The sequence below is a fragment of the Tiliqua scincoides genome, chromosome 9 (assembly GCF_035046505.1).
Source record: "Tiliqua scincoides isolate rTilSci1 chromosome 9, rTilSci1.hap2, whole genome shotgun sequence".
In the NCBI taxonomy this organism is placed as follows: domain Eukaryota; kingdom Metazoa; phylum Chordata; class Lepidosauria; order Squamata; family Scincidae; genus Tiliqua; species Tiliqua scincoides.
The window spans coordinates 23,209,598-23,236,531 of record NC_089829.1 but is presented as its reverse complement, the minus strand read 5'-3'; the positions used below and the strand labels follow the sequence as shown (position 1 = coordinate 23,236,531).

The following is a 26,934-nucleotide window of genomic DNA, read 5'->3' as shown; positions in this document are numbered from 1 at the left end:
AGCAAACTACAGTTAAGCGAAAATTATACTCCACGACAAAATATACAAAATGCAAGAACATTTGCAGTATGTCTCTGATGAAACATTCAAAATTAAGATAATTCTTAATCATGGAATCCTTTTCTTTATGTATTTGGCACTTTTGTTCTTGCCCCATTTGGTACAAACCACCTTAAAGGTGTGAAATCCTGAGAAAACAAAACATTTACATCTGCAACAGACACTGCTGTCATTTTACACTGCAACTTAAAAGGATATGCTGTTTGAGAATACTGAGGCTGCTGCTTCCATTGCAGATGGTGAGCATTTGCTCATTTGTTTCCCAGGAAATCATATGACTCTGAATTAGGTATTAAAATGCTTTGAATTTTGAAGCAATTTTGGTTAAAACTGGAACAAGACATTGTTTGAGGACTTGGGCTCCTCCTCACCGGATGATCATCTAAAAATACCACATTTTAGAAATTCACATTTTGTGCAAAGCAGAAAAGTCACCACACAGGGGACTACTTCTTACAAAACTGCAAGGACAAAAATCTTATGTCGAAGTTTCATCCTCCAACAATTTATCAAAGATTTTACTCCTCCCCCCCCAACAATTGGCAAATGCAAGTGTAGTAGTCTGAAATGGGCAAAATGCAAAAGATTAATTTGCGTAATCTTAAATTTGGTAGAAATGTTTCTATGTGCTACTGGATAAAGTGAAATGTTTGTTACGCGTTACGATACAGAAAAACCTTTCAAAAACATTGTATCATTTTATGCTATCCTTTTTTTCCCCATGCACTGTTTTCCAAACTGAATTATCACTATTCCAAACTGTTACTTGCTTTAGCAAAGATTTACTGACTGCAGCCTCTCACATAGCAAACAGCACACAGTTCAACCGCCTTTAAGACTGTCATGGGGGGAGGAGAATATGAGACACTGCCGCCAAACAAGGCCAAGGAAACAGCAAAGCCTTGAACCCTCACAGCACATGCTGGGTGTTTCCCTTCTTCATGCAAGAGTCAGCAGGACTGTAACTGATTATTACAGTAGAAGGGCCTGAAAAATTCACCCTACCCCACCTATAAATCTGCTCACTGGACAGTACTAGGAGGATGTTATCTCCTATGAAGCTTAATGTTTAAGCACAGTGACTTCAGTAAACTTCAGTGGGTTCAGATCTGTGTTGGCAACACTATTTCACTTAAGTAAATACATGCAACAGAATTTGGCCTAAATAATTGGGATTGAGAAAATATCAGCTGTGCTGAAGAGGAAGACTATAGTTGTGCACTACCATTCACTAGGAAAAGTAAACCTTATATGCAACACAGAATGCGTTGCAGCCTTGCGTGAGAGAGCTCTCTCAGTACTGCCCCTTGCTATAGCTCTAGCTGTAGCTATGTCTAAAGGTAAGCCTACTTCTTCAGGCATGCATTATGCTTAAAACTCTAATACCTCCACGAGCACAACTTACAAACAAGACCGTGTCCAAGCATGAACGGACACACACATAATGACCAAGGTCAAAGCTGCAATGCCAGGACTGAACATTAACAATGGGGTTCTACAGACATTTCCTTCTAGAATCCTCCTGGGCAAAAAGAAGTTGTCTTGCATACCGGAAGAAAAAGCACTTAGCTACAATCTTGCCAAGAATGCAATCTTGTTTTGAACTGCGGTTTCTACATGTTCAGATCACTCCCTCTCCCCCCTCCTCTAGCAAACAGAGCTCTTACTAATCTTGGTTGGTAAGGAGACAGCCTGACTTCATATAGCAACAGAACACTCCTTTTTAGATGCATTATCGGCTGCTAGACTGAGCACTGCACACAAAAATAAATACTCCTTAAGAATTTGATCGTGTAATGCAGTGCTCTGCTGCCAGAGTGCTTGGGGCCCAAAGCTGACAGGGTTCCTGTGGCCTCAGCCTTGTACCAAGATCAGACCCATCCACTGGGTTTATTCCCTGCCCCCAATTCAGTCCAGAGCTGCCTCATAAGGGCACATGTTGTGTTGCCAAAAGCAGGGTAGGTCAGGAGCAAGAAATAAGTCACGTCAACAACGCCCTTCCATGCATCAGATGAAGGGCCCTGTAGAAGCTTTGTCTGGGAAGTGATGCATACTTTTGCCACTAAGACAGATGGCTGCTATAATAATTACAAATCAATAGGTTCAGGTTGTCCTAATACTAGGTACATATTTTGTATTATACCGCAGATGAAACCAAACAGAAATAGACCTTTAAATTATATGCTGATGTTTCCAAGGACTGTTCTGTTAACAGTTTGTTTCAGGTAGAGAGCTGATGTTCAGGTATCTAACCCCCCATACTGTTTCCCACCCACCCCCTCCCCAAAAGCCTGGCAGTTTTAAAACAGCCACAGTGCTCCACAGTAGCATCTTGGGAACATGCCTTGTAGTGATTTTTAAAGGTTCAAATTCATACACATACAGTCACCAATCTTGATCAAAAGCAGCTTTCTGTGATGAATTTGAATGCCCTAATGTGTCAACTGAAAATATTATTAGGCACAGGACAAGTAATACAGATAAAAGCGTGCACAAATATTGGACATGCCTTTTTAACCACTGGATTAAATATATCAATGCTTTAGCCAGAAAGCTGAAACCCAGCAGTGCACTGTCCCACCATCACCTCTCTGTGGGTGCTGTGAAGGTGAAACGGAAAGCCTTCAAATGTGGAAGCAGCTTCCAATTAGCTACAAAAAGCTGACTCACGCCTGCGAGCATCAATGGCCACATTCTGGGGCAGCAGCAATCAGGCCTTCACTAGCAACATGTTAAACAGTAACAATAAAATAATTGTTAGCATTCTCTGAAGTCCAGATCCACCACCTGTTGACAAAAAAAATTTTTTGTTTTGGAAAGAACGGTGGCCTAAACCCAATAAAGAATGGTAAGGAACAGAAGCTCAGAACTGGAGCACAAGTTACATTCGAAACAGGAATGCCACTGAATTGATTACAACTACATCTCACCTTCCTCCAATGAGTTTAAGGTACAGAACACACACACGAAACCCCTGCTAGGTAGTTTCAGCTCCACGAGGGGGCTGGCTGGTAGGCCAGTCCATAGTTAACCAGCTTCATGGTTGATTGGGGGATTTGAATCCAGGCATTCTCAGTTCATGACAAACCATAGTAGTTCCCCAGAAAACAGGATCCCTATGGTAAGTAATTCCCAACCCAGAACTGTGGAGACAATCAATGTACTGATAATTCCATGTAGTCACCAATGCAAATTTATTTTGATAGTCATATTCCACTTTTCCTACAAGCAAAGCAGCAGCTCTCAGCATCACAGTCAGAACAGGGATCACTAACTATATTGCTACTAGCAAATCTAATATGTAGACGACTTCTTTGTTCAAATGCTGTAGCAAACTCAAGGCAACCAACGTCCAGACAACAAAAGGCCTGTTGCAAATATAAAACCAGTCTGAACATATTTGAAATGTTTTAATGCACATAAGACTTCCCCTTCTCTTGCTAGTGTTAGCCACCAGTTCTCTCCAGAAGACAACCCTGAATAAATGGCCTTGATACGGACCAAAAATGGTAGCACAAAGCATACTATGTCAGGAAGTAAACAATTCTCTATGCAATGCTTAAGCCATTTATTAGTCTGGATTGAAAAGACTTAACACGAGACCTAAAAGAGTGTTTCCCTGCAAGCAAGATGGTAGCTATAAGAAGAGAAGAAAGCAACAAGGCATCTTCTGAAGGCTTTGGAAATGCACAATAAAGAATCACAGAGCAAACTCAGTAATAATGTCACTGTTTCAGTGCTGGATTCCCCCACCCCCACTACCACGCACACACTAAAAAAACCACCCCTGAATGAGTTTGGTTTTGTACATTTTCCCCAAAGCTATTTACAGAGCAGTATACACCACACTGTTGGGAGACATTTTGACTAAATGTAGGGGGAGCCACAGTTACAAACAAACTCATGTATTTAAAGAAAAAGCATTCTCAATAACATCAACATATTTACCATGCAAAGTACACATTTCACAGTATAGCAACAATGCATTTACTTCTTTCAAAAAATACACAGCATGAAATATTTACAACTAGCCTTTGGTGCTCACCCAGGCTACAAACCGCAACTCACTGCCTTTGGCAAGCTGGGTCTCCTCCATTCTGCCACCCCCTCCCCCACCCATGAACTCTGCTTTGCACTCACGATATGGCTAATGATTAACAGCGGCATGCTGTCCTAAATGGACAATCATTGCAGACAACTTCCTAGATACAGGTCAGTTTCTCGGAGGCTGGGGGCAGCAGCAGCAAATATGAGAAACAGTGGGCCACTTCACTACCCTAGGCTCAGTTCCATTACATAAACACATGCAAATGTTGCACAGCAGCTTTCACTAGTTGAACATAACAGTTATCACCTCTGAAAAACTAGTGCATATAAGACTCCCTACACTAGTCTAGTCATGATGCAGGTCAAGAAGCATCCTGGGTACAGGTCATGATGCAGGTCATGAAGCATCTTGGTCTCTCCAAATAAGCTCTGTTTTTATCACTTTCACACTGAAACAAAGCCCTGTTCTTTCGTAGCATTTAATTCCATCTTTTTTGTGTGAAAAGAACCCTTCCAAGGTCATATTTTCTACATTAAAAGCATGCTTCCAACTAACATAAAACCTGCCTTCAATAGGGAAACGGAGACCAAAAGCATAACCAGGTTGCCTTTTCAAGAAGTGGAAATTTTGTTTGATTCTCTTATTCTAATCTGCATCATTAAGCAATTCAGAGCTATTTGTCTTTGAAACCAGGAAGCAACCTGTTTTTTACAAAGAAATAATTTTGCTTTAACCAACAGGCCATCTTGACTCTCTCTAAAGAGGCAAAGGGACTGCCTGCAGACTCCTTGAGGATAAATAATTCAAAGCCTAAATGCCAAGGGCAGTGCAGCATACTGAAGGGTTGCATTTATCCAGGTGGCAGGGAGAATGCAGACAGAACTGTGCGCTCCTCACATCACTACCTCAAAGTCACTGCAAACCTGACCTGGGAGAATGACAGGTAGAAAATACCTGAATACAAATATCCTCTTCCAGTGCTCACTCCCCTATACACTAAAGACTACTGCACATTTGCATAGGAGCATCAGCTAAGTCCCAACACTGGTCAACTTTACATGTACTTACTATACTTGTTAACGTGCTTAACAGAACAGACTAAAGAAAGAATAAAATTTGGTAAGAAGGTAAACAGGTTTCAGACACTGCTCCATTATAACTGCAAAATCTGACACCACCACCACAATGATGACAAACTGAAAATGGAATCAATACAATCATAATAGGGCACCATTTCCTTCTCATTAACATTTCGCAACTCCACAGTATAGCCTGGACATAACAGATTTTCTATCTGGCTTTGTTTCATTGCTGGTTTATTTTTGCTGATGTCAGCTGCCTTCAGCTTTTCCATCAGAGTTGGAAAAGGTAAGATAAGATTCTAAAATAAGCCTACAAAATTGAGGGTCAGAAAAGTTTTTCCCAAACTTTATGGCGGTTGGATATGAATTTGGGATGCCAATTCCAAAAATGGCATCCGTTTTGCCCTATCATGTCTAGTTTTGGAGATAAAGTATAGCCTCATTAGTGAATGGTTCAAGCAGCTTCCTCATTAGGAAGCCATGGTGTAGGCTTCCTCATGCGGAAGCTGCTTGAACTATTCACAAATGAGGCTATACTATATCTCCAAAACTAGATGCAATAGGGCAAAACGGATGCCATTTTTTGAATCAGCACCCCAAATATACCCAGGAATTGGTGTAACGTTTAAGGAAGCAAAATGGGTGTTGGCCTGTGTAACTGAAGTGTTCATGTAAAATACGCAGTATAAGCCCTTTACTTCTGAAACAGCCATTAGCTTTATTTGTTTGATCAAAAATTATAACAAAAACTTTGGAAAAGAAAATACGCGAATATACATATAAAGATTTGTATAGAAGAAATAAAGAAGATTTGTAAGGTTAGGCCAGCCTTGCAATTTGCATTTCAGTATATTCTTTTACAATAGCAAGTTCCAGTAACATGCTTTTCAAGTCTTGAATTTGACTGCACGGCCAGAAAGATGGAAGGCAACATTCTGCCGGAACAGACCTTCCACTACTCTAAGAAGCACTTGGTTCTTCTTGCATACCTCAACTGCTAGGAAAGTGCTAAGGAGAATGATTATGTAGGCAAAGTATCCAGACAGCTGGTAACCAAAGGGTTATTATTCGTGATGCCTCCCTTAACTTTCTAATTTCTTTCAAGAAAATATGCACAAGGCAACTACATCTTAACAAAGCAGAAAATCTGGATGACCCACCTTAATAGCTTACTATGAACTATATCTTGAAAATTGCTGGACAAACCCAGACAATGGGCTTTTCATACATCAAAGCATGGTAATCTGATTCACAAGGATACAAATCCACTCACAGTTATCTGGAAGACAATCTCCACTGAACAGAAGACTGTATTCTAAGGAACCTAGTCAAGCACCACCAAAATCTGCAAAAAGTCATGACTAACTTAAATCCCACTAATTTCAGAGGGACTGGGGAGTTCCATCTTTCGTAGGACATAAGCCACAAGAGGTATTTCCAAGTAAATATACATAGTATCAAGCTGTATGTTGCTTTAGTGTATTCAAAAAGACTCACCATTCATAGCTACTTGGCAATGGTGAAAGGAAATACCTCTGAGAATAAAATCAATTAACTGTCACAATTCTACACATGTATGACAGGGTCTTAGATTTCACAAATACAGTCAGTTCTACAAACATACTATGGCTTTCATGATTGCATGAGTTTAAAATTAATTTTAATAATTTAAATTGTTGCTTGAGTCTTTAAGCCATGGATTAAAACACATTGTAGGATCTAGTCCCAATGTTTCACTTTTAACTGTGGAAAGCATCTTAGGGTGTAACAAAGAATTTGTATCCTCTCATCTGTTAGCTGGCCACCAGCTTAACCTGACTGCTCCTGCTTGAATTTTTAAAGGCACACTAACACTCTCTGCCTGTTTATCATTACCACAATTTCAATATAGATTTCTCCTCAAAGCTTTTTATTCCAGTATATTTGAGCACGGGAAGCCAGACATTACTTATACCAAGAATCTCTTTTTTATTCATATTGTTTTAATGTTTTTTGAATTTCAGTGGTTTCTCTATAGGTTCTAGTATGGTGCTGTTGCACTGTGGAAAGAACATGAGTTTGATTAAAATTTATTCAGTGGCCAGTCCTTACAGCATGCTCTGCCACTGCTGATTTTTCACTTTGCTCTAAGCAGCAATGGCACTTAAAACAGTCAGTTCTCTTTATAGGTGAATTTGCTATTTGCAAATTCACTTATCTCAGGGGTAGAACTGCCATCTACTCTTCTTATCTTCGACTTGGTTCTCATTATGCGCCATGCACCCATGGTGGGGTGAGAGGCTGACAGTCATGAACAGGCAGGCAGAGGTGAGAGAGGTTGCAGGAGGAGGAGACAGAGTGGTCTCCTCACAAGCAGAAGGCAGTGCTGGCACCATGCAAGTAAACAGTATACAGCTAATGGGGGGTATTGGCCCATGGAGAATAGGAGACATTTGCATCAGCTACCAGACTTGCCCCAACATCTTGGGCACCACCTCAGGAATTTCAGTTGAACCTTCACAACCTTGGTGATGATAAGAGGCCTATGGAAGGCTGCCTGAGGGCTACAATGAGGCTGGGGCAAGCCCAGGAAAGGAGACAAGAGACAGATGGAGGAAGGGTAAAGCAATCCCCTCCTCACTACTGAACTCTGAAGCCTCATGTTGGGCCAGAGTCAAGGGATAGCCAGCACGGAGGAGGAAGTGTTGGAGATGAGCCCTTGCTGTCGCCCAGCCCCATAGACTTCAACATTCAAATTCATAAAGTGTATGGTGAAGAGAATCCCCTGGAACCTAACTCTATTTTCGCCATAAGTTCAATGATTCAGTATCCACGAGGTTTTTCAGGAACAAAACTGTAGCAAATAACAAGTACTGACTGTATGCAATAACCTCAAGTGCTTTAACATTACACTCCACCTTTGTCCATGTTGGCCATTCTCATAATAGGGATTTTGCTGTCTCCCAACTGGTCATGAACCCTTTTAGAAACCATCACTGCTTACCGATTGTACTAGCAGAAGATCCGATCTCCAACACCAGACTTTCAGCCACTCTGTAACATGATCTCTGTGATCCCAGTTCACCGTATGGCCCTGGTAAGCCAACAGTTTTCCTGGAGGATCACAAAAAGGTACTGCAAGTCAGGGTTTCGACCCCTATTGGGTGGTGCACACCAAACTCTTATAGAGACGTTTGAAAGGAGTAAACCCATTGTGTTCTGTAAGACTTGGCTGTAATCCTATCTTACTGGAAACAGACACCTCTACTTATAAGCATAGAGTTCTCCATACACCCTTTGCATTCATGTTTGGCAACCTGGGAGGCAGGTAGATTTGACCAAGCAACTTTCAGTTACTATGAGTCATTACACATGCTTCAGAATCACCTAGAACAGGGGTGGCCGATCTTTCAACTGTAGGGCTCCTGGACCTTTAAGACTTGTGTAGAGAAGGAAATTTCAGCAGGTGCAGCTTGTCTTCTATGAGATGACAAGCTGCACCTGCTGAAATTCCCTTTTCTACACAACTGTTAAAGATTCAGAGACCTAAAGTTGAAAGGCTGGCCAACCCTGAGTTAGAAATTTTTCTCTCTGCCTAATCCTGCATCACCATCAGAAATTTCAGCTTGTATGTTTCATCACTATCTCATGCCCAGCACAGAAGACCTCAACTTTCCCCCCATGCCACCTCTCCTTGTACTCACTCCTCCTCCACCGACAATGTCAACAGCCATGATGTTGAATAAACTCTATGTTTTGGTTTTATCTTTGACTCCTCTCTCTTCATTTCCATTCTGTCATCCACACTGTTTCTCCCTGTGCAACTCCTCAAAAATACAGGACTTCCTCTCTGCTCCTCCAGCAAAATCTTTATTTAACACTTTAGTTAATCCCACCCATCCACCCCTGCCTACTGCAAGGCCTCTTCACTGGACTTCTGTGGTCACTCCTTAATCCAGCACTCAACACCAAATTCACCTTAATACTAATCTTAATCTCACACCTTAATCCAGCACTTAACACCAAATTCATTCACCTCTCTCATCCCGCTGATCATCATGCACGTCTATAAATCCCTAATTAGCTTGCTTGGATCCAACACAAACTCCTGTTCCTTACCATCAAGCAAGGCCTCCAAAGCCTTCCCCCTATGCTCTCATATCCCACCACAAGCATGCCCATGACACTTGCTCCTCTGGTTACTCTGCCCCCAGTCACTCAGAGGTCTTCTGCTTCTCTTCAAAGTTCCGCCCCTTCTCCTTCCTGCTCTTAATGTCTGAAACTCCCTCCCTGATCACCTGTGGAATACCTCCTCTTCCAAATCTTTCTTCAAAATTCACCTTTTCCATTGGGCATTGGCCCCTTACCTTACTGTAACCAAGTCTAAGCATACATCCATTAAATAACCATATATTCTTCCTCATTAACCGAGGCGCCACTTCTCCCCTCATTCCTCAGGAGTGCCCCTTGTGCCTATTTTTAGATGTAAGCCTCTGAGGGCAGGGAGCTGTCTCACCTCCTTTCATGCACACTGATGGTGCTTTAATAATAACAATAACAATAACAATAATGTGCACAGCTTTCTCCTGTTAGTCCTATGGATTCCTGTCCTTCCCACCTTCACTTCAATTGTGGGGGTTGCCACAGTATTCAACAGATCTTTTTCCTACAAGGCTACCCAACTTCACTTTTCCACCCTCTGAAATGAAAAACGAAACAACCGGACATGCTTGTCAAGTCTGGTACTGACAATCAGAAAGAGGATACCTTTACAGGATTCCAAATGGGGTTTAACTTCAGCAACTGCAAGTCAAGATTTAATATCTGATTACAAGTATCACTAGATCTGGCTACTTACATATATTTTGGTCAGTTTCCCTCTAAAGTAATTGAAGCAATAAAAATTACTGCAATACTCCAAGCAATCTAGCACGTTTTCCAAAAATATGCTGCTACCGCAATCTATAATGCAGGATCTGAAAATCAGGTGTTACAAAGAACAGCAGCAAACAGACATTTCCAAAAGCTTTCCTGTGGGGGGAAAGATCACTTCTAACTCAGTGCATTCTCCAAGCAACAAGGTTTACCAAAATCATTAAGACATCCATTTTTCAGTGAGCCATATCAAGGAAGCCTATCTCCCAAGAAAAATATTGCAATTACAAAACAAGGAGGGCAGACGTTAATATGGCAAAAGCATTTTGCAGAATATTGCAGATCTCAAGTTTAAATAAAAGGACAATGCAGGTTTTCCTACTCTACTATCGGTTTGGTAGCCAAAACCATTCATATCATATTCATTGCTGTACTTAAGAGTCTTAATACAGACAATTGCCTCCTCGATGTAGCAGTTTATCTTGCCGCTGTTTCTTGTTATATGGAAGGTTAAAGTCACTTGTTTTACCTATAGCAGCACACACACACTCATATTTTAACCCTATGTTCACAAACTACATTTGGAACTGCATCAAAATATGCAACACAGTCTCCAATCTAGGAACATTTGCACTATACTTGCAGAAGCTACATCATAATTATACAGTTAAAACAATCTCAGTTAGTTATACATACACTAGTTTATTGAAGAATGAAAGGCTGCTCATACAGTGTGATTAGCAAGGCTCCGCTAAGCAGACCCTCACTGGAGAAAAATCTGCCTGCCTGGTTGAACAACAAAGACCTGCCACAATATAAAAAGGGGAGAAAAAAAGCTTTTAGGAAAGGGAGTTTGTTCCATTTTATATTCTGGAACAAAATAAACAGTTTCCCAAAATTACATTCAGGTTAAAAACAAAGCAACAATTAGAGGTTTTGACATTGTATGTGCACAAGACATTTCTCCAGGAAAAAAAAATACTGATTTGCAGAACTTGGAATATTACAAAGACAAAATGGGAAAAGCAGCCATGTTTGTGGTTATACCCAACATGAGCCTTACAATCCTCAAGGAGCCCTATGAGCCAAGGATCAATTGGGGGGTTACATCACAATTGCACCAATTCTGATAATCCCAGGACAGAAAACATTATAAGGCTGCCCCCACGTAATGTAGTTTCATGTTGGTTAAGTAAACGACATCCATGTAACCTCATGCATTCACATGCATGTGCCATCACAATATGACAACTACACACACAGCCCTCTCTCAGGCTCCCACCCAATTTTAAGCAGCCATCAGCACATCTTGTCCTTACCCTGCCAAAACTGACACTTAGGAGAACCCAACCTTACCTCACACTTAGGAGAACCCAGCCTTATGTCCAGCCTGTCCTTGATGACTTTCTATATTTAGATAGTCCAACAGAGAATGACCTGTGGAGTGGCAAAGCTATGTGCCAGAAAATCATTCCTTTATCATGTCCATCTGAACATCTGTGTGAAAAGGTTGACCCCCTCCTGTGCACCATCACTGGCATGCTACAACACCCAAAAGTAACTATCCTGTTAATTTATGTATTTAATTAGACATTCTCTTGAACAGGCTTATAAGAAACTAGGCACACCCCCTCTGCCAAGGGAACAGGGCTACTCAGGCAGCTGCCGTGAGGCTGCCTACTGATGACAACTGCACAGGCAGCTGGCTCATCCACACTTCTCACCTTCAAGCACAAGCAGCTCTTTAAGAGTGGAAAGACAAAGCAACCCTCCATAACCCAGCCCTGCATAACCAGTTTAGCCAGTAATGCTTTCAGGCCAGAGGGAAATATGGGGGTGTAAACACCAGACTGCAGTACGGAAACCACTTGTGCGGGTCTTCCCTTGCTGCCCTAGTATCTCTCCAGTAACAACCAAGATATTCTCCAATATTCACAGCAGCAAACAGCACATCTATAAACGGCAGGCAGGCTTCCAACGTCGGCACATTATATGGGGGGGAAATCCCATGAATTTCTCTGGTAACAAAAAGTATGCTTCATTTAGGCCCCCCAAAACTATCACAGAATATTAAATAATTCCCTGTTCAAACAACAAGAGTTTGGTTTCTAACTTTCTTATCCATTAAAAGCACCTCAAAATTTGGCCCTTTATTTTAGGAATTCCCTTTAGCAGCAATACTGGAAGCCCATTCATTTTATTTATATACACTCACACGTATATAAATACATATGTGTGTGTGTTTACACACACTATACATATACAGTATATAAATATACACACACAGAATCTCATAGTTTTAAACTTCTGTTTAAAACACGAAAATAACTTTTGCTATAAATACTTTTATAGTCCATACAAAAATCTACACCTGTCCTGATGTTTTCCCTAGGAAATGGAACAACTGACTACACAGAAGCAAAGATGACAAATTAACAAGAGAACCACTGTCAGCTGGAAAAACTGAATGCACCCCCTTCCACCACAGCTGAACTACTTCTAGGAATTACAACATTTTTCAAACACAAACACGATAATCCTGTTGGCTGATCTTTGCCTAACTGACTAGGCCAGTCTGTCCATATTGTATTTCTGGAGCCATCCCCCTCTGGAGCCATCCCCCCCCCCAGATGCATTTGGCTCCAAAAGACAGTGATGGATCTGCTAACTCTCTGTAAGGCCAGGTTCCTTCCTATTGACAAGGGAGATCTGTGTACAAAACCATGAAGGGGAGGGGGAGGGGACAGAAGTTCCTTCCTGCAACTGAGTATCAAACCAGAGCCACAATGCTAAGACTGGAAGCTGATCTGAACACACCAGCCCTTGTGCCTCAATGAACAGACTGGTTTTCAATCCACAGGCACACATCCCTCACAAGACAGCTGCTCTCTCTGGGAAAAGGGCAGAGGGCAGTGAAGGGCTCAGCTCCTCCAGGCTTCTTGGGGGTGAGGGGAGAAACAATTTGCCTTTCTAAACATGTAATCAATCCTCTTTCTTAAGAGATGGAGGGGGGAAGAGTGGGATTTAAATTCTGTGTGGAGACACACAGCTGCTTTTTATTTCTTGTTTCAAGAGAAAGGAAGGAGAGCAGCCCAAGAGGAAGAGGCTAGGCAATTTAGAGATTAAACAAGAAAATAAATGCAGTTCAGCCAGCCTCACAGGCTGATCAGCTCTTTGCTACACACACGCACGCACAGGACCAATGCCAACCCACAGATGATGAAACGGGAAACGGAAATTACCAGGCAAAGTAATTTTCACTGTGCCTTTTTCTCACAAGTACCACAACCCTCTCCTAGACACACACACTGCTGTTATCACTTGCTTCCAAGGCCTCAACTTCTACCCCTTCCTGTTGTGAGTTACACCAAATTCCATCAATCCTATACCATGTTTCTGCAGCTCCACCATCTCATGTCATTTCCAACTATGAGGTTTATCTGCACTATATCGCACCTCCACATTTCAGTTGTTTCCTGCCCACTGACCCACATCCAGATCACTGACCCACCACATCCCATTATATATTCTCTGACTCAGCTGCAGCATTTGAACTCACTTGCCTCCTTGCAAGACTTGTGCCCCGCCATCAACACCCATTCCACCTTTCCTTCTGTCACACCAACCCAAGGCAAACTAACTTCCCCACCCTGGCTGCCCAACTTCTGCCATTCGGATTGTGACAGAGACATAAAATACCCCACAGGATTTGAATGGCACAGCTACTTCCTCACAATGTTGTGTTCACCCAAATCAGAAACAGCACCCCTAAAAGTGGGAGAGAACCACCCTCTCTTTTAACCACACTTCCGTGACTATGGAAGGATAGCCTGAAGGGTTTTAAAGGAAAATTAACCACAATTAAGTGCTCTCAAGCAGGCACCACAAATGGAGGAAAGGACTTGCTTGGCTCACTTGTCATCAGACCCTTTTGCCACCACACAGCTCCAGCCCAACCTCCCTCTCTCCCCCGTTAAATTTTCCACATAAACTGCAGCTCCTCCTTCCACTCCCCCATACACAAAAGGCATGGTTACCTTGGCCTGTCCCACTTTCCTCCACCTCCTTCCCTGCCTTCTACAAAACCCATGACCTTTTTTGTAAACATGAGAGATGACCGAAGAAACATTTAATTCCTAATTTAAACCCCCACCCGTCAATACTATAATATTTCCAGGGCAGCTAATTAAACCTTTCCATTCTTTCCTTGGCTTACCCTACATTATGCCTCAAATAATGCCTTTCCATCGTTTGCTACCAATCAAAGCGTGCTGCTTTTCCACACAAGAGACAGAAATAACCCAACTGCTGGAAATATGTTAACATGCACAACATAAAAAGGCATTACAACAAAATGGGGACTAGCAATTGTTTTTTAAGTTGCCTTTGTTGCAACCCCTTACCCCCATTCCTTGCTGTAGGGAAACCCAAAACAGGAGCCTGCAGAATGCAGCAATCACGTGCCCTCCCCTGGTTTAGAGCCCAATCCTATGCACGTCTCAGAGGTAAGTCTCATCATAGTCCAAGGGGCTTACTCCCAGGTAAGCGTGGATAGGATTGCAGCTCTAGAGCCCAATCCTATGCACATCTACTTGGATGTAAGCCTCACCACAGTCAATGGAGCCTACTCCTAGGTAAGTGTGGACAGAATTGCAGCCCTGGAACCCAATCCTATGTACGTCTAGTCAGAGGCAAGTCCCACTGCAACCAATGGGGTTTACTCCCAGGTAAGTGTGGATACGAGTGCAGCCTCAATCCTGCCTCCCTTGCGCCCTATGACAGGCTGCGGCTGGTGGGTCCACCATCCTCTTGCATTGCGATAGAGACCGGTCCGCCCCCCGGCTCCTACGCCTCTCCCCCTGGTAGCCAGGACATCCCGCGGGGCAGAGCCCCCCAGAGGCAGGCAGGGGTCCGGCCGGCCACCCCCAGGGGAGGCAGCCGCGAGGACTGCGGCAACCCGGGCGCCCCCCTCCCGGACTTCGCCCTCCTCTCCTGCGGCTTACCGGCGCGCGGGCGTGTTGCGGGCGGCTCTTCGCGGCGAGGAGCGCGAGGCCTTCTGGCGCCCGGCCGCCTGCCGGGCCCGGCCTGCCTGCGCGACGGGGGGCGGCGGCCTCAGGCCTCTAGCAGAGCCGGCGTCGCCTCCTGCGGCCCCCCCGCTCCATGGCCCGCCCGCCTTCCGGGCGGCTCTGGCTGCCTCGTTGCTGCTGCTGCTGCTGCAGCCACGGACGGCGGCTCCCACCGCTCCGCCAGCCAGGCCAGCGCCGCGTCGCCTCCGGCCTGCGCTCCGCTCCTTTCTTCCCTTTTCCACAGACGCCGGAGCCGCTGCCTCGGACGACGAAGGCAGCGACGACGACGCGGCCAGAGACGAGCCTCCCCATTGGTCCGATGAGACAGCCTGTCTCATTGGTCGGCAGGCCGAGCGACGGTGAGGGAGGAAGGGGCGGAGCACAAGCCGCCATGCTGCGCCGTGAAGCCTGGATCTGCGCGTGCGCGCGATGACGTAAGGACTAAAAAGGCGCAGGCGCACACGCCTCTCCTTCGCTCCCCTCCCCTAGCGCGCGTGCGCGGGATGAGCGTTCTATTTCTCTGGCTGGAAGGGGGAGGAGCCAACGCTGGGGTTGTATCCACCAATCAGCGGCGTCATCGAAGCGAAGCGCGTGATCACCCTCACGTGACCTGGGAATTTACACACCCGTGTGTGTGTGTGTCTCTCTCTCTCTCTGCTCCCCCGCCTCCCAGGGCTGATGTTGCCATGGGTTACCAGTCCAAGGCCTAATCTCCTGCAGCCCACCCTAAGCCCCTTGCAAGGGGCTGGTGTAACTCTCTCCAACGTTCCCTTTCTCTGAATAAAAACACATTTACTGACGTTATAGGGAAACAAAACACAAAGTAATAATAATAACTGTATTGCAACACAGAAAATGAAGCACCATCACAGTGGTCCCTGCAAGTGTTGCCTGGCTGCACATGTTACAGCCCAATCCTAAGCATGTCTGCTCAGAAGTCAGTCCCATCAGAGTCAATGGGGCTTACTCCCAGGAAAGTGTGGATAGGATTGGGCTGTCAAATGGCAATCCAGACCTACCTATTATTATCAGCAGGATTTATATGCTGCTTTTCAACAGGAGTTCACAAAGCAGTTTACAAAGTCAAATCACTAATCACCCAGTCCAGTCCAACTTCCCAACACCAATGAAGCTGCAATGTGGCACTGAGGTCAGGGAATAAACCTTCCCTTACCTTGAGGAGGCTGCTGTGACTGCCCCACCACTACAGGATGGAGTGCACACCCCACTGGCTTGGCTGCATGGAAATGCAGCCACTGGAATTCCAGTGCACCACTGGAAATATGGTTGGGATTGGGCCCTAAGGCTACAATCCTATCCACACTTTCCTGGGAGTAGCCCCAGTGACTGTAATGGGACTGACTTCTGAGTAGACATGCATAGGATAGGGACCTGAGGTGGGTGGGGGGGCAGATGAGGCCGAGCCTCCCCAGTGAAGTCCTTTGAAAAGCGCTGCCACCTTGTGAGGTACACCACCACGTGAGGTGCATGGGGGGAGGCAGATGAGGCCAAGCCTCCCCACCGAAGTCCTTCGAAAAGCGCTGCCACCGTGTGAGGTGTGCGTGTGAGGTGCACCACAGCATGAGGTGCATAGGGGGAATCAGATGGGGCAGAGCCTCCCCATCAGAGTCCTTCGAAAAGCATCACTAACGTGTGAGATGTGCACATGAGGTACACCAGAGTGAGGTGGGGGAGGCAGGTGAGGCAGAGCATCCCCAACGGAATCCTTTGAAAAGCACCGCCACCATGTGAGGTGTGCAAGTACTCTCAATTCATGTGCTCTGCAGGAAGGAGGCTCTGCCTCACCTGCTTCCCCACCCACCTCACATCCCTACTCTGAATGGCTCCCTGTCCCAAAAGGGCTCACAAGCTAAAGAGATGCAGAAGAAACACCAGCAAAACAGCCACTAGAAAAGACATTGTGCTGGGATGAAAAGGGACAGTTACTCTCCCCCTGCTAAATATAAGTGAAGCACCACTTGAAAAAGTGTCTCTTGCCCAGTTACTGGCAGGGTGACCAGATATAATGGAGGACACAGTATGGAACCACTGTATAGAAAAGGGAATTTTGGCAGGTGCAACTCAACATGGAGGTATTTAAAAAGCTGCACTTACCAAAATTCCTTCTTTGATATAATGGTTAAAGGTAAAGGCATTCTGTCCTCCATGTATCTGGTCACCCTGGTCTGGTTGCCCCATCACCCTTCCCTTATCAGTGGATATTTGGGTAGAGGGTGATGGTATCTCCAATGTATGTTGAGGTGATAAGATAGGAGGTTCTATCCAACTTTCCAGTGCCAATGCAGCCCCAAAGTAAGGAAACAAATATTCCTTCACCTTGAGGAGGCCCCCATGATTGCCTGCCACCACCACAGGATACAGCACATGTCCCATTGGTAGAGCTACATCAACAGTTGAAAGTTAGACAGGATTGAGCCCTTAGTGTGTGATAGTCTCAGCTATGGGAAAAGGCAGCCAATGTCAACCAGCTGACAAGAGACTAGGGGACAACCAGCCAGTGGGACTAAGGTCAGGCTTTAAAGCAGAGCCTCAGACCAGTCAGTGGCAAGGGGAAAAGGAGTTAAGGTTCACATGATAAGGCAGAGGTGGAGGGAACACAAAGACAGGTTATTGGGAGAACCAGGACTGGTCAAAGAGAGACCCAGCAGTGGGAGGAACAGGCCTTGAAGGCAAGGCTGGTGGTGTTAGAGCCCAATGGGGCTTATTCCCAGATAAGTGTGGATAGGATTGCAGCCTTAGAGATTGCAGCCTCCTAGCAGCAAGCTAGGATTGCTTACCTAGCTTGGTGTGAACCCAGAGGGTGGTCCTGAAAGTGCAGCCCACCTTGTTGCACTACCAACATGGAGTAGAAAGTGTGCCCGCATGCATCTCCAATAACCCTGGGATGGAAAACCTCTGCCTGACTCTTGGCTCCAAGGCTATTGCGAAAGAGGGTGAGGTAACCTGGTGAATTGTCCCATAAATCCCAAGTTGACTTGGCTAGGAGCTTGTCTGGTTTCCTGTTACAAGCCCCCTTGGAGCTAGAGTTGCCCCCTCTGGAAGAGAACGGGGAGATGACATGTGCCCTTAGAGAAAGGGGCAGAGTGTGGCTGGCATTCTTTAGAAGCCGATTACCTGGCACCTTTACAAGAAAAGGACTGGGTGACATGTCAACTATCTTATTTAAAAACCATTCCCACTTATTTCAGTGGCCCTTCTTTCCTAGGAACTGTAATAAAGCTCCTCTGAAACAGTTTCTAAATGCTGTGAATGGCCAAAAGGTGTACAAAGCTGGTAATGTCCAGTCTCCTGCAGCTAGGTAAGCTTCTTGGTTTCTATTTTCTAAGCAGGAGGCATTGATTGTGTAATAGTTTTCTATTTCAATTACTATTCTTGTGGCACAGAATTACCCACCTTGGCTTGTTCAGGAGCAACGGAGTGGCAGCTGCCTATTCTGACCTGTTAATGACACAGTGCATTGCCTTGGGCTGTGGTCTCTAAGCTTGGCAGTACTGACAATGCCACCCAAATCTAGATGTTGGTATTAGCAAGGAGTTGTAATGTTGCAATTCTGTGGTTCCCACCTGCATCACTTCCTAAAACTTATCTACATTTGAAAACAAAGCCCTGTTAAAAGGTTGCTGTAAAAACTGCCTCACCCATAAGGATCTGAAGTCCATCAGCTATCAGGAGTGCCATTTTTCCAACAACAAATGAGTCTGGAGAAGGTGACCTTCTGAGAAGTATACAGGTCTTGAGAGAAGTGGCTCTTATGGATCTGGCAATATTCCCTCCTGTGATTTACTGTAGGACGCACAGCATACCTGTGAATTGGCTGTCACAGTTAAATTATTCCCTAGCCCGGCTCCTTTTAACAGCAGTAAAATTATTTGCAAAAGTCTACCTTCTTCCCTGCCAATATCTTCCAGTGATGTCATAGCTGGAATATATCCCAGTAAAGCCAGCCTAGATCAGGCTATATCTATATTCTGTGAATATTGGACATGTTCCCAAAAGAAACCTTATTACTGCTCAAAGGACATTGAATTAAGTGACCTTTTTCAAGGTTGCATTTTGTACATACAAAGACTGGACGGCAATCTATGTGGTACATCTCCAGCTGTATTAATTCTGAATTGTTATTAAGCTTTATTCCAGAGCCAAAATGAACAGGATTGTCATGCTAATAATATCTCATGAGTGCTCATCCAGGACAAAATAGAAGCCATGATGAGTGACCTGGGCTAATTTCACCCTATTTTGTACCAGAGAAGAAATGGGGATTGATTAAGCCAGAACCAGACTCTGATCTCTACAAGTTAGTGCCAAGCAGCTTCACAAGAAAACATGTAGGCATATCTTTTTCTGTCCTTTTATCTCTGGCTAGAAAGTATGGTATATTAGTAAGGAAGTCTTTGCCTGTTGACATGGGTCTGTACTTGATATCCACTGGCATTTGACAGATGCGGGGAAAAGTCATATTATTTTATTTAACGGGATAACACTGTTCTCTTAATGTCCAGTGACTTGCTTATTCAAAATATATTACAGCACAGTTAGTGAGATAAGAGCTTTCATAGGGCCGGGAAACAGCCCAATCCTATCCCCAACAGGGTCGCCAGATGCAGTGATGCCAAAATGGCAACCACTGTATCCTGCAGCCCTGGGGAGGCTGCTGGAGGTGTCCTTAGGGAAGGAGACTTCATCCCCTTTCCCCAAGTAAGGGCAAAAGCCCTGCAATGGGGCTACTCAAGTCTGCGCCAGCTGTTTTGCTGGTGCAGACTGGAGAACCTTCATGTCAGACTTCACAGCCTGACACATAGGATCTGGTGGAGCAGGCCTCTGCCAGTCCCACCCCCTCCCAGGTCAATCTCTCCTCTGCCCCCCAGTCCCAGAATGCCACTCCCCACCCCAAAAACCTGCACTGCTGCCCAGTGGTGTGACTTACCTCTGGGCACTCTCGCAGCATCTCCTCTCAGCACTGAGACCCAGTGCCAGTGGCCCCCTCCTCCTTACAGCACATTTGCAACACCAGGCACCGGTGCTGGAGGTCAGTGCCAGCACTAAGGGAGCTGGATTTAGGATTGGGACCTAAATGCTGGAAGCAAATTTCTGAGCTGCACAGAAAATTTATCAAGTTAATTAATAGCTTCATACAGCACCTTCTGGTATTAGAGGTGCCTGATATATACTGTATTGTAGAAACATGAATGTGCCTCATAGGGAGCCAAACCTACCTCTCTGCTGAATGGTGGTGGGTCTGTAGGGTTTCAATGAAGTTTTGTTTTGCCTTGGTTTGCCCTGCCCAGAGACTGCACCTGGGACCTTTGTATGCAAAACAAGCTTTCCCCTTAGTCTCACCCCCAGGGACTTAGGGCCAAATCCTATCCAACTTTCCAGCCCTGGTGTAGTTGTGCCAATGGGGTGTGTGTTGCATCATGTGGCGGAAAGGTAGCTATGGAGGCCTCCACAAGGAAAGGGAAACATTGTTCGCTTGCCTGGGGCAGCTGCACTAGAGCTGGAAATTTGGATAGGATTGGGCCCTTAATAGCTAAGGTGACATTTGAACTAGCAACCTCTCAAATCACAGTTAACTCTCATAAACAGCTACACTAGCCACAAAAACTCAGGACTAGAAACAACATTGCCAAGGTTATCATTTAAGAGGAGCTGGAGGACAGGCACCCACATACATACACAGAGTGTACCTACTAAGAATTCACACCCCTAACAAAGGTGTGTGAGACTTACAGCTGATTGAAGGTACTCCAGATTTGGTGGTACAGTATATGCAGTGAAAAAAATATACCCACTACCCATGTACAATCTTCAACCATATACTTTCTCATTTGTTTGGTTTCTAGTGTTTCTTCTGATGATGGAGGGGCTTGTTGTACCCATTTATTTAGACTGACTTTTCCCCTGAGCTCCCACATGCTAGTCAATCACATCCTTGTTGATTAACTGCAGCCACTTTAATTTGTCTATAAACTGATCTGTTTGTCAATTAAATCAATAACATGAGGAGGCATTAAAGATAGCTACATGTGTTAATGCTGGCAGACCAGAAAGTGCACCCAGACACATCCCAGAGGAATCCAGTTAACATCCTGGGAGTCTGTCACAAAGATGGTCACTGAGATATGTCAGTAGGAGAAGGGAGTGTTCCTCAGCAAATTGCTTCTTGTTTGGATCCCTGTGGCTGTGTGGTTGCAGAGAAAGGAACAATACATTTAGGCAAGTAGTATCAGGTGCACTTCTGCTGGTGAATTTGTGAACACTAAGTATTACACATCTGTTTGTCAGGCAGAAGTAGATGATCCTGCATTCAATAGTAGACTGAAGTATGTCAGTAAATTGAAGGTGATGTTAGTGCTCTTTGGGCCCTAACTTATCAGCATCCACTTCCCCCCCCCCCATTGCTTAACTATTAAGAAGTGCTTCCTGTTTATCCAGCCTAATCAAAACCTGAACTGCTTGCAAAACTGAACCCTGCTACGACCAGTTTTTGTGCGGTCAGTACATATATGTTCTGTAATGGATTCTTCCCAGTTCCTAGACTATTATTTCTAAGATTAATCAACCCGCCAGAGAAGCGGTTGGTCCTCTGGATGGTGAGGGAGGGAAAGGGGAGATAAAAGGAGACTTAGAGATGGCAGAGAAATTAAATGAGTTCTTTGCATCTGTCTTCACGGCAGAAGACCTCGGGCAGATACCGCTGCCCGAACGGCCCCTCCTGACCGAGGAGTTAAGTCAGATAGAGGTTAAAAGAGAAGATGTTTCAGACCTCATTGATAGATTAAAGATCAATAAGTCACAGGGCCCTGATGGCATCCACCCAAGAGTTATTAAGGAATTGAAGAATGAAGTTGCAGATCTCTTGACTAAGGTATGCAACTTGTCCCTCAAAACGGCCATGGTGCCAGAAGATTGGAGGATAGCAAATGTCACGCCTATTTTTAAAAAGGGAAAGAGGGGGGACCCAGGAAACTATAGGCCGGTCAGCCTAACATCCATACCGGGTAAGATGGTGGAATGCCTCATCAAAGATAGGATCTCACAACACATAGATGAACAGGCCTTGCTGAGGGAGAGTCAGCATGGCTTCTGTAAGGGTAAGTCTTGCCTCACAAACCTTATAGAATTCTTTGAAAAGGTCAACAGGCATGTGGATGTGGGAGAACCCGTGGACATTATATATCTGGACTTTCAGAAGGCGTTTGACACGGTCCCTCACCAAAGGCTACTGAAAAAACTCCACAGTCAGGGAATTAGAGGACAGGTCCTCTCATGGATTGAGAACTGGTTGGAGGCCAGGAAGCAGAGAGTGGGTGTCAATGGGCAATTTTCACAATGGAGAGAGGTGAAAAGCGGTGTGCCCCAAGGATCTGTCCTGGGACCCGTGCTTTTCAAACTCTTCATAAATGACCTGGAGACAGGGTTGAGCAGTGAGGTTGCAAAGTTTGCAGACGACACCAAACTTTTCCGAGTGGTAAAGACCAGAAGTGATTGTGAGGAGCTCCAGAAGGATCTCTCCAGACTGGCAGAATGGGCAGCAAAATGGCAGATGTGCTTCAATGTCAGTAAGTGTAAAGTCATGCACATTGGGGCAAAAAATCAAAACTTTAGATATAGGTTGATGGGTTCTGAGCTGTCTGTGACAGATCAGGAGAGAGATCTTGGGGTGGTGGTGGACAGGTCGATGAAAGTGTCGACCCAATGTGCGGCGGCAGTGAAGAAGGCCAATTCTATGCTTGGGATCATTAGGAAGGGTATTGAGAACAAAACGGCTAGTATTATAATGCCATTGTACAAATCTATGGTAAGGCCACACCTGGAGTATTGTGTCCAGTTCTGGTCGCCGCATCTCAAAAAAGACATAGTGGAAATGGAAAAGGTGCAAAAGAGAGCGACTAAGATGATTACGGGGCTGGGGCACCTTCCTTATGAGGAAAGGCTATGGCGTTTGGGCCTCTTCAGCCTAGAAAAGAGACGCCTGAGGGGGGACATGATTGAGACATACAAAATTATGCAGGGGATGGACAGAGTGGATAGGGAGATGCTCTTTACACTCTCACATAATACCAGGACCAGGGGATATCCACTAAAATTGAGTGTTGGGCGGGTTAGGACAGACAAAAGAAAATATTTCTTTACTCAGCGTGTGGTTGGTCTGTGGAACTCTTTGCCACAGGATGTGGTGCTGGCGTCTAGCCTAGACGCCTTTAAAAGGGGATTGGACAAGTTTCTGGAGGAAAAATTCATTATGGGGTACAAGCCATGATGCGTATGCGCAACCTCCTGATTTTAGAGATGGGTTATGTCAGAATGCCAGATGCAAGGGAGGGCACCAGGATGAGGTCTCTTGTTATCTGGTGTGCTCCCTGCGACATTTGGTGGGCCGCTGTGAGATACAGGAAGCTGGACTAGATGGGCCTATGGCCTGATCCAGTGGGGCTGTTCTTATGTTCTTATGATTTTAAAACATGTTTCTGTCCCAGTTTTTATAAACTGGTCTCTACAGTTTCTATAAGCTGTTTTGAGACTTTCTGGTCTGCTCTGTTGTGCACTTTTAAGTATTTTAAGTATTTTCTGGACATAAAGCTGTACATGCATGCCAATTTAAGACAGCTGATATGATACATTTTTAAAAAGAAGCTGCGTAATGCAGGATTGTAGTGTGTTCCATTAAAGAAAGTACCATAAGGCCTCTTTGTCAGGGCATTCAGTTCTTGATTCTGATTCGCTGCCTGCCACATATTTTGGTCATAGAATCCACAAACAATGAACACCACAAAGTGATGTCAGAAGGTGTACAGAATGGTTAACTGGTAGGTGGGATAGTCCCTGGCCTTCAGTCAGCTATCTAACACCATTATCCTATGTGTATCTACTCAAAATAAAACCCAATTGAGTTTAGTGGCACTTACTCCTAGGTAAGCGTGTACAGGATTTTAGCCTATGTTTTGGCACTGAGATTTCACACAATGTCTTCACAATATAGAAGGACACTATCATAAAATATTGCATTAGCAGAAGACCACCTCAGTTTTGGTGGTGTTATTCAACAAACAGTATAAGATTTGGATAATTTAGATTATTGCACAGGCACTTTCTATTCTATTGTAGATTAATATAGATTATTGTACTTTCTATTCTATTGTACATCTAATCCAGGGTGTAATGAATGATGGCTGGGTATTTCCCAGTGCCAATGCACAAAATATTCTTTCACTTTAATCAAGAAAAATTTGTAATTCCTAACAGTAGCCAGATTTGTAGCAGCATCTCAAATTCAGGACAAAGTTTGTGGAGTTAAATTTAGCAGATTGTAAAGATGTAATATGAACTACAGCTCATTTTGTCTGTTATTATACATTTGAGGGAAAAGCATATTGATTGCATTATCTGAATTCCATAGATACTATAGTGCTTAATCAGTGTTGATAATATGGTTCTGTCATTGTATACAATTGTTGTAATGACTATAATGTTTGGAACAATAAACATGGCACAACTATGCTACCTGAAATACAAATAGCAACAGCATGTTTTTATGTGACCGCTATTTGAAAGGCTACTGTGAGTAACCCATGTCAGAAATACATTAAAACCCAAGTAATGCACTTTGACTGGTTTCTGTAGATTTCATCAGCTACAATGTCAAATGCAAGTCACTGGGGGAAATGCTGCTATCCTCATTTCACAGATGGACAGCTGAAGCAACTTCTCTCTCTTTTAAATAATGTAGCTGAAATAACTCGGCACCTATTAAACAGAAAGTAGGTCTTTCTACTATTGCAGCTCAGTAGTGTGTAAGAAAAACACAGTCAAGCAGCTGGCAGGGATAATGTCCCAATTTCTGCCTCCTTCAGCTTTTGCTATATTTTATGAGGTTATGTGTGTGCTTGTGTTTTAAGACTGCTGAAAATGTATTTTTGGAGAATAATGTGTAATGACTTGGTAACCGGTGATAACCTATGTTCTGATGGCTTATGCTGTAGACACCTTTTGAAGCTGCACAGGTGTAGGTCTGGTTAGTGCCTAGATGGAAGGCCTACAGCCCAATAGCTGCCTGGTACCCAGGGCTGAAGTGGAGCCAAAATGGTGGCTGCTGCTGCTGCTGCATCCAATGGATGCTGGGCAGCCACCAGTGGGTTCCAACGTCTCCTCAGGGAAAGGGAAGCAGCCCTGCAATGAGGCTACTCAACTTTGCTCTCTCTATTAAGCCAGCACCTATTGGGCCAGGAGGCCAGATGGAGGGCTTTGGAACGAACAGTGCTGAGCTCTGCTGGTTCTGTGCCCTGCCCTGCCTTCCCCCACCCTCTCCCTGCCCCAGAATGCCTCCCTCCCTGGCCTGACTTACTGTTCCAACGTCTGGTACGTGAACAGAGCACCAGGCGGCATCAGGTCAGTGCAGGCTTATGCTGAGCCAGCTCTGGCACTGGACCTTATGGCATGCCTGCAACAGTGTGCGTGAGCAGCTTTGGTTCAGACTCCTAGACTGTCATCCTATCCACACCTAGCTGGGAGTAAACCCCATTGACTATAATGGGGCTGACTTCTGAATGATGATCTTCCATAGTTTTTGAAGACCTTGTCACTTAACAAGTTGTGGACTGTCCACTTCCGAATAGAGACCAAGCCTATGCCTGTCTACTCAGAAGAGCCATTATAGTCGATGGGGCTTCCTCCCAGGTAAGTGTGGATAGGAGTGCAGCCTCAGAGCCCAAACCTATGCCTGTCTACTCAGAAGTAACTCCCATTATAGTCAATGGGGCTTCCTCCCAGGTAAGTGTGGATAGGAGTGCAGCCTCAGAGTCCGCCTGGGCCTGTCTACTCAGAAGTAACTGCCATTATAGCCAATGGGGCTTCCCAGGGAGGTGTGGATAGGAGTGGAGCCTCAGAGTCCAAGCCTACTCAGAAGTAGCCCATTACAGCCAAAGGGGCTTACTCCCAGGTAACTGTGCGTAGGCCCGCAGCCCTGTGCGCCGAAGCAGGGGCTGGAGCGCGCGCGGCTGCCGGGCAAGAGCGAGCCGAGCGGCCATCTTGAGAGCGGGTCGCGGCGGCGTCGCTGCCAGATTCCAAGATGGCAGCGCCCCTGTCGTCCCCTCTCCGGCCTGCCCTCAGCGGAGCGTAGAGCGGCTGCGGGGACAGCATGAGCGCGGCGGCCTGGCTGCTGCTGGGCCTCTCGGGGGGCCGCGGCCGCTACCGTCGCGCCGCTCCATGGCTGGCCGGGCCCAGAACAGGGCTCCTCGTGGCGGGGCTCCGGGCTCTGCGCAGCGGCCGGCCCTGGCCGCGAAGGGAGAGCGGCCCTCGGGTAAGCAGGGGCCTTCGCTGGGGCTCTCTCTCAGCGGGGTCGCGGGCGTGGGGAGCGGCAGGCAGGCTCGGGACGTGCTCCAAGAGGCTGTGGGACGGCAGCGCGGTCCTACCTGCAGCCTGAGAGCCCAATCCGCTGCGTGTCTACTCTGAAGTAAGCCCCATTAGAGTCAATGGGGGTTACTCGCAGGTAGGTGTGGATAGGACTGCAGGCAGGGAGCCCAATCCTCTGCATGTCTACTCAGAAGTAAGTCCCATTGGAGTCAATGGGGTTTACTCTGCAGCCTTTAAACACAATCCTTTACATGTCTACTCTGAAGTAAGTCCCATTAGAGTCAATGGGGCTTACTCCCAAGTAAATGTGACTAGGATTGGGTTTTGAGGTGGGGGGAATCCAAGGAGGCTACATGTGGGTGTGAACCAAGACACCCCCAGAGAATGTACAGCTTGCCCTCCAAGGGGACCAGGACCTCAGCATCCTTGCTTAGACCTCCCACAAGGAGAT

The 26,934-nt window shown here is 45.3% G+C and overlaps 2 protein-coding genes across 3 annotated transcripts in view; one reads left to right on the top strand and one right to left on the bottom strand.

Annotated features, from left to right (window-relative positions):
- The window catches only part of ANKRD11 (ankyrin repeat domain containing 11), a 185,081-nt gene extending 169,710 nt beyond the window's left edge, over window positions 1-15,371 (bottom strand). For both annotated transcript variants that reach the window (XM_066636764.1, XM_066636765.1), the window contains exon 1: window positions 15,048-15,371. The gene's annotated coding sequence lies outside the window, so the exon portion shown is untranslated. The remainder of the gene's footprint in view (window positions 1-15,047) is intronic.
- Window positions 15,372-26,168: 10,797 nt separating this feature from the next.
- The window catches only part of SPG7 (SPG7 matrix AAA peptidase subunit, paraplegin), a 29,548-nt gene continuing 28,782 nt past the window's right edge, over window positions 26,169-26,934 (top strand). Inside the window, exon 1 of the mRNA XM_066637402.1 lies at window positions 26,169-26,430. Within this exon, the coding sequence (XP_066493499.1) occupies window positions 26,269-26,430 (162 nt within the window). The 5' untranslated portion in view covers window positions 26,169-26,268. The remainder of the gene's footprint in view (window positions 26,431-26,934) is intronic.